Source organism: Mastomys coucha, unplaced genomic scaffold (assembly GCF_008632895.1).
Source record: "Mastomys coucha isolate ucsf_1 unplaced genomic scaffold, UCSF_Mcou_1 pScaffold23, whole genome shotgun sequence".
Classification (NCBI taxonomy): domain Eukaryota; kingdom Metazoa; phylum Chordata; class Mammalia; order Rodentia; family Muridae; genus Mastomys; species Mastomys coucha.
The window spans coordinates 114424035-114432607 of record NW_022196906.1 but is presented as its reverse complement, the minus strand read 5'-3'; the positions used below and the strand labels follow the sequence as shown (position 1 = coordinate 114432607).

Below are 8573 nucleotides of genomic sequence, written 5' to 3'. Positions count from 1 at the left end.
GTCTGCCTGGCCCTCTGCTTCAGTCTGTCTGCCTGGCCCTCTGCTTCAGTCTGTCTGCCTGGCCCTCTCCTTAGCTGGGCTCTGGAAAGGGTGGGGACTCTCTCACTTGCTACAGTTCCCCAAGCATGCCTGCAGGGCCCCACTTAACCTCTGGAATCTTCCTCAAGGGTGAAGGCCCTTACTCCATTTGCTAATCCTGTTCTCCTGTCCTGTGGCTCACTTCCCACTTCCTCAGGAGACTCCTGACATTCAAACCAGGGCTCTGAAGTGAAAGAATGAATACCCAACAGCTTTGCTGTAATACGTTTGGCCTTTCCATTATTAATGGAATGCCAGAATAAAGAGGAGATCTGAGAACCCAAATCTCCTGAGGTCTTTCTGGCTGTGAGACTCTCTCCACTTCACCCGCTTTCCACTCCCTGAGGTCTCCTGCCTCCTACAAGGCCCTGAGTTCTCCACAGGTGTCTCACTCAGCTGGCTGGCTGGGTTTTCCCCCATTGTGTGGGAACTCTCAAACAGAGCAGGATCGGGCCTCTCACCCTACTACAGAACACATTGACTCTGTCCTCAGAGTTAGCATTCTGTGTGTACACATGTGTGTGCATACATGTATGTGCTTATGTGTGCATGTGCACATGTATGTGCTTGGGTATGTGTATGCACATGTGTGTATTTGTTAATGCCACAGTTGACACAGCATCTCAAGGACAAGAACAGCCAGGAAGGAAGTATGGGCAGACAGATACATTAAGAACACAGTTATACCAGAAACCACAAGGTATCCATCCATGTTCCATCTGGGTGCAGACAAGACCCCAGCTTCAAAAGCAGATGTAACCAGGGGTATTGGTTAATTCGTCACACCAACTGCAGCATCCCAAACAATGGGCAGAAAGGACAAAGGAGTTTTACTTTTAGCAATAGGAACTTTTTGAAAATTCCATTCTGTATCATAAAATTTTTATTTGTTTAAAATAGAAATTAATGGCTGAGGGGAAAGGCTCCGACTCCTTTATTACAGTGCTGGGTTCTTTCTACCTTAGAAAATGGCGACTAGGGGGCTGGCAAGATGGCTTCATATATGTATAGGTGATTGTTGCCAAGCCTGAGGACTGGAGTTCAATCCCTGGGGGCCATATAGTGGAATGAGAAAACCAATTCCCACAAGTTGACCTTCTCATGTGTCCTGACATGCACACACACACACATGCATGCATGCACATGCATGCTAAGATGATTGCATTCTAGGCAATGCAACGGGTCCCCAGGTATGAGAACCTCCCTTCTGTCTTAGTTTTCAAATTGTTGCTAACTAAATACCTAACAAGAAGAAAGAGATAAAATATTTATTTGGGCGCACAGTTTGAGGGGATAAGGTCCATGGGAAGGCACGGTGCCTGGGTAAGTTCCGTGGTGGAAGGGACGTGAGGCAGCTGCTAGCTCATTCCAGTGGACCAGGAAGCAGACACAGGAGAGGAAGTGGGCCAGGTTAGCGAAGCCCACAGTCTGTCCCTCATGACCCTCTTCTTCTAAGCCCCACCTCCTCAAGCTACTACAGCCTATGAAAACAGTGCCAGCAGCTGGGGATTGACACATGAGCTCGGGGTACTTTTACATCCAAAGCATCCACATTAGGTACTGTTCTCATTGCTGTGATCTGACAGGAAGCAACATCACACTGGGAGTGATTATTCGGGCTTACAGTTCAATGGAGTACAAGGAAAGGCAAGGTGACAGAAGTGGGAGGTGGCTGGTCACCTGGCATCCAAAGACAGGAAGCAGACTGAGCAGTGAGTAGGGATGTGTCAGAAACCCTTAAAGCCCCCACCCCCAGTAGCCTGTTTCCCCCAGAGAGGCTCCACTTCCTAAAGGTTCCACAACTATCCCAAACGCCACCAACAACTGGAGACCAAACACATGGGGGAGATTTCTTATTCAAATCACAATTCCTTCTTTAACACAGGAGGGGCCTGACACCCCACAGCTGCTGGTGAGAAGCAGGTAGGCTTAGAAGCCATTCATAAAGGATAGGCGGATGAGCGAGAGGGTGGGTGGGTGGATAGATGGGTGGGTGGTGGGTGGATGAATGAGTGGGTGGATGGATGGGTGAATGGACAGATGGACGGTTGGGTAGGTAGATAGATGGGTGGATAGATGGATGGGTGGATGTATGGGTGGGTGGATAGATGGGTGGGTGGTGGGTGGATGAATGAGTGGGTGGATAGATGGGTGGGTGGATGGATGGATAGATGGGTGGGTGGATGGGTGGGTGAATGGAAAGATGGACGGCTGGGTAGGTGGATGGGTAGGTGGATGGATGGGTGGGTGGTAGGTGGATAGATGGGTGGGTGAATGAATGAGTGGGTGGATGGATGGATGGGTGGATGGGTGGATGAATGAGTGGGTGGATGGATGGGTGGATGAATGGACAGATGGGTAGCTGGGTAAGTGGATGGATGGGTGGGTGGATGGGTGGATGTACAGGTAGGTAGGTGGATGGATAGACGGGTAAATGGATGGGTGGATAGATGAGTGGGTGGTGGGTGGATGAATGAGTGGGTGGATGATGGATGGATGAATGGACAGATGGACGGCTAGGTAGGTGGATGGCTGGGTAGGTAGATGGATAGGTGGGTAGATGAATGTGTGGGTGGATGGATGGACAGATGGAGAGCTGGGTAGGTGGATGGATAGGTAGGTGGATGGGTGGGTGGGTGGGTGGGTGGGTGGATGTACAGGTGGGTAGGTGGGTGGATGAATGTGTGGGTGGATGGATGGACAGACATAGACATATCACCACACTCTGGCTTTTGTCTGGAGACCTTCCCATGGGGTGTCTTTCTGTGTACGAGGGCAGATGGCTAACACTGGGGAGTCCTGGCAGCAGAGACAGGGTCAGACTAGACCATACCCCTAGCTTCCTGGGCCTCCTCTGGACTCGAGGAATGGGTCTCTTCATCTGCAGAGTCAAGGGCTGGAGGGTACTGAACTGCCTGGCTGCCCCTTGGCTCTCATCAACCATACCAGTCAGAGCAGCACTCTATGTCAACAGAAATAAAACAAGCCCCAAGTCTCCAGGGCTACCTTGGTTCCTCTCCTCGTTGCCGGGGTAAGATGGCCCTGGCGGAGGCTCCTGCTCCGTCTGAAGGGGAAAGCATGACAGGAGAACCTGGAGACAGCCGCTCACATTCCATCCACAGTCACGAAGCAGACAGCAACAGCAATGGATGCCTTCGCTCAGTTGATTTTCTCAGTCTTATGCAACCCAGGATTCCAGCCAAGGAAACGGTGCCACCCACAGTGGGCAGGTCTTCCATCGCAGCTAACCTAATCTAGACAAACGCCCCATAGGCTTGCCCACTGATTCTAGATCTCATCATGTTAACAACTGAGATTAGCCATTACAGAAACATAATCCAGTGAGCTCACATCACGTCCTCTGCTGCTCACCAGAGTTTCTCCCCATGCAGTGACCTAGGGATCAGGCTCCATCTACCCTGTAAGGTCATTCTCAACAGACACTTCTAGAGTCACCCCAGCAGGAAAGTGGAGAGTGGAGGAGCCGTACCACTTCCAGGTGCTCCGCCTGGAAAAGACACAGGCCTCTTCTCTCTCACATTTGGTTGGCCAGACCTCAATGGCCTCTGTGAACCGCAGAAGCAGCCAGGAGATACCGGGTGGGTGCTGCTGGATTCTGCCACAGGGAAAAGCAGTTCATTCACGGTGATAATTTCATCTATGTAAGTGGAACCATCCCAGCAGAACCTCACGGCACTGTGTGTTGGGGAAGCGAATAAAGGAGGCCTCAATATTGAGACTGCCAGGGAAAGCCAGGGAGAAGGGGGTCTGAGGTCAAGCACCACACCAGATGTCTGAGCCCCAAGCAAGCTCATCCATGAGGTCCTTACAAGCAGTAACCACGTACAAACAAGTCAAGCCACAACTGGGTAGGCCCCTGCATCTGAGTCACACAGGAAGTTTGGACCTCAGTGGTCTGAACTGCGGAGCCGGCTTATATCATACGATTATAAGAATCTTCAATAATGGACTGTGGAGATAGAAAAATGGTTATCAAGTTCAATCCTAGGAGCTGCATAAAAAGCCAGGCGTGACGGCGCATACATACCACAACTCCAGTGTCAGGGAGACAGAGACAGGCAGATGCCTGGAGCTCACTGGCTGGCCAGCAGAGCTTGTTCTGTGAGCCTCAGACCCCAGTGAGGGTCCTGTCTATGAGCCTCAGACCCCAGAGAGGGTCCTGTCACAGAAAACAAGGCTGAGGGCTCCTGAGGTATGACACTTGGAGTTATCTGTGGCTTCCATTTGCATTCTTAAGCATGTGCATGCATACACACACATGTGAACACACACAAACATGATCATGTACCCCACCACACATGGGCACACACACACACATACATACATTCACCCCCACCACACATGGGCACACACGCTACCACCACACCCCCACCACAACACACATACACAGGCACCCCCACCACACATGTGCACATACACACACACATACACCCCCACCACATATATGCACACATACATGCACCCCCACCACACCCCAAATCATTACTATTTTGGGGATACCTGGCATCGTCCTAGGAGCGCAGTAGAGAGGAAGGCGTGGGCAAACCACTCACACCCCTTACTCCCTCGCATGGTGAGGCTCTAAATGCCAGGATTCCTGTGTCCTAAGAACCCGAGAACCTGTGACATTGCTCCTTCAGGCAGGGCATCCAGCTTCTGCAGAACTGCTTCCCACCAACACTACACTGGGCCAAAAGCAGTGTGTGGGAACCTGACAGAGAGACCTCACTGACTCCTCCCTCATTCCCCAGAAATCAAATTATAGAAGAAATGAAGTAGACAGGTAAGATCTCTGGCCATGGGCTTAAACAGAGTTATTTTTATACGCTCTGAAGTTTTCCAGATCTACCTAACTGAGAGGAGGAAGGGAGGAGCCGCTTCCTGTGAGGTAGACCTCACTGCTGGAAAATGCAAGCCACTGCAGACAGAGCTGTAGATGTGGTGGCCTAATGCTAATTAATTTATCCTTCTCACTGCATCCTGTTTAGACACTCAATATATTTAGCGGAGCCTGGGCCCAGCAGTCCTTCAAGACGCTGTCTGCTTGCTGTTCATTGTCTTAAAGGGACCAACACTGAAAGAAATCATCACCCCTCCATTCCCAGCACCAATCACCCCTCCATTCCCAGAATCCCTCTGGCTTTGGGGGTCAAAAGGTCAAAATCAGAGGAGGAGAGTTTCCTGTGCACCAAGGTTTCTGGCCCCACAGCAGGGTATACAACACCCACCTGGAGTAACTCCCACCTCTGCATGGTCCCCAGAAATCCAGACAGTCCAGACAGGCTGACAAGCCACTGTGTTGTCTGGCTTGCAGATGACAAGGGAAGCAACCACTTGGTGTGCCACCCTCCATCCCAAGACTACTTTAAAATAACAACAAAGAAATTAAAATAAGGAATAGGGGAAGGATTAAAGAAGCTGAAAGGGAGAGCAACTCCATAGGAAGACCAACAGTCTCAACTAAACCAGACCCCAGGGAGCTCCCAGAGCTACCAACCAGGAGCATATGCTGGTCTGAGGCCCCGCACATATATAGCAGAAGTCTGCCTAGTCTGGCCTCAGTGGGAGAAGATGTACTGCTTAATCCTCCAGAGACTTGAGGCCCCAGGGGAGGGGCAGACCTGGTTGGGGGGGCACCCTCAGAGGCAAGGGGGAGGATGAAGTGGGTGAGTAACTGTGGGAGGGGGGGCTAATGGGGGGGCAACAACTGGATTGTAAACAAATAAAATATTTTTTAAAAACAGAAATAAAAATAAACTAACTCATAACAACAACGAAGAGAGAGCTATCAGCCACCTACAGAGTCCAACGAAGTTCAGGAGGGGGCAGGAGGGAGGGAGAGAGCATTTCCGGTCATGATTGCATAAGTGCTACCTGTTGGCTTTCAGACATTAAAAAGCAAGCGACAAACAACAGAGAGGCTCAAAGAGGTTTGCAGAGCAGTGTGGGACGGTCCACTGGTGTAGACTGTTCTGTGGAAAGAGTAGGGTATGAAGCAGAAGCTTTACAGAGAAAGTGTGGGCTCAGCGTATGGACACCACTCTGTCAGAACTGAGAGAGGACGGGAAAGTTCATAGAACAGGTTTCTGTATTAAATTTGAAAAATGTCCTAGTTAGCCGTCAATTCCACACAGCCTAGAGTCCTTTGAGGAGGGAGTCTCAATGGAAAGATTGCTTAGATGGGACTGGCCTGTGGGGATGATTGTGGGGGTTATCTTGATGGTTAACTAATGTGGAAGGACCCAGACCACTGTGGGCAGCACCATTCCCTAGGCAGCCATTCCTGAGCTGTGTTAAGGAAGCTGAGCATGAGCCTGAGAGCAAGCCAGCCAGCAGCTTCCTCCACAGCTTCTGTCTGCATTCTTGCCTTCTCTTAATGATGGACTGTAACCTGTAAGTTACTTTTGGTCAAATGTACCACAACATGAGGTGGAAACTAGAACAATGCGAACAGGAAGAAAAAAAAAAAAAGCCAAAAAAACCCCGAAGAGCACAATCATCAAGAAGCTTGAGAGTCAGCCAAGTCTCGCTTGTTCAAAGTCAAGGGCTGACCCAAGAGCAGGTCACTGGGATAAAGCAATGACAGCATGTCACCCAGAAGAACTCAAAGTGACTCAGCATGAAAGTCACGCAAGAGAGCAAAGGTGACCTCAATGTGAAGGTCACACAGGAGAGCTCAAGGTGACCTCAGCATGGAGCAGAGACCTTGTAGACCATCTAGGAGATACACCTCTGTGTGTGTGTATGAGGCTTTCAGAGAGTGTGATGGAGAAGGAAGGACTCATTGACTATGGCCCCACATGCTCAGAATGATCAAAAATAAAGGGGTAGGACAGCCTGGTGAACAGCAGTTCTTGTCTCCCTCTGATCCCTGACATGTGTAAGCAGCATGCCCGGCTGCGCCACACTCCAGCCTCTATGTCCTCCTCACCATGATGGACTGCACCCTCAAACTATGAGCCCAGGTAGAAACCTTTTTCCTTTGAGCTTCTTGCTTTGCAACCAGTCAGCACCTCTGCATCAACTGGGGCTCACAGCGACAGAAGAGCCCAGACAGTCTGTGAGCTGACTGCTGCACACCTGTGGCAGGAGCAGCTGGGCATCAACTGGGGCTCACAGCGACAGAAGAGCCCAGACAGTCTGTGAGCTGACTGCTGCACACCTGTGGCAGGAGCAGCTGGGCATCAACTGGGGCTCACAGCGACAGAAGAGCCCAGACAGTCTGTGAGGTGACTGCTGCACACCTGTGGCAGGAGCAGCTGGGCATCAACTGGGGCTCACAGCGACAGAAGAGCCCAGACAGTCTGTGAGGTGACTGCTGTACATCTGTGGCAGGAGCAGCTGGGTGACCGCTTTCCCCTCTGAACCTCTTTCCAGGACGTTTTCACCTCTCCTTACATTTCCACGATATATTCCTAAGACCTAATTCCCACTCCCATGACCTTCGCTTCCCGCCAGTACTGGAGACGAGGTATGACCATCGCAGGGAAAGCTGCACACCTGAGACCTGACCCCCAACCCCAAAAAGGCACAGCCAGTTGGGAGGCAGGAGAATGAACTCAGCCCAAGACTGCAAAAGGAAACTCTTCTACTGTGAGTTGTACACCCACTAGAGGAACTACTAAAGAATGAAATAGTATTCCTATCAACATTACGTCTGTTCATCGTTTGTAAACCTCTCCCGGGCACCTTAAGTGCAAGCAATATGGAGACAAGACAAACACTAGGTACCGTGGTTCTGAGGTGGCATCTTAAGCTCCTTTGGCTCAGTACCAGACTCTCACTAAGGTGATGCAGGTGTCACACCTGTAGGCCAGGTACCTTCTGACACATGTCACTGGATATGGGAAGCCCACCAAAAAAGGACAGGGTGGCTGTCCCATAAACCCAAGTGCAGGATTATAACATAGACAGCTGAGCTTCACCGTCTGAACAAGATCAGGCAAAAGAGCCGTCTCACCTTAGTCGGTCCTCCTCCTTTTTGCGAAGATTGAAGTCTCTCTGCACCACTTGGAGAACGTGCTCGGTCTCATCATCGGTCAGACCCGACAGGTCCAGCTTCCTCCCCATGATCAGAGTTACATACGGACAACCAAACTAAATCTGTGGAGTGAAAGGAGAGATCAGAGACTGAGGACAGGGTAGTGTTCAGTGTGGCTCAAATCCACCCTCAACACTGACTTAGACCACACACAGCCCTATGTATGGAGCAGTGTGCAAACGCAGCTTACTCCTCTGAACTCTCATGTGCTGCTGCTAGATGGCTCTGGCTAGACAGCAGGGAATCCGACAACTGAGCATCTGCCATTTCACATTCTCAACTCTTAAGTGAAGGCAAAGATATCCTATGTCAGGCGTGGTGGAGCACCTGGAACCCCAGCACCCAGGACACAGAGGCAAGAAGATCAGTGGGGAGCTCTCAGCCAGCCTGGGATACCATAGGAAGGAGGGAGGGAGGGAGAGAGGGAGGGAGG

General features: G+C 50.8%; 1 protein-coding gene across 2 annotated transcripts in view; it reads right to left on the bottom strand.

The window, feature by feature from the left end:
* The window catches only part of Myrip (myosin VIIA and Rab interacting protein), a 194785-nt gene that overhangs the window by 151388 nt on the left and 34824 nt on the right, over positions 1-8573 (bottom strand). For both annotated transcript variants that reach the window (XM_031343475.1, XM_031343476.1), the window contains exon 2: positions 8060-8202. In XM_031343475.1, coding sequence (XP_031199335.1) covers positions 8060-8169 — 110 coding nt within the window. In that variant the 5' untranslated portion in view covers positions 8170-8202. The remainder of the gene's footprint in view (positions 1-8059; positions 8203-8573) is intronic.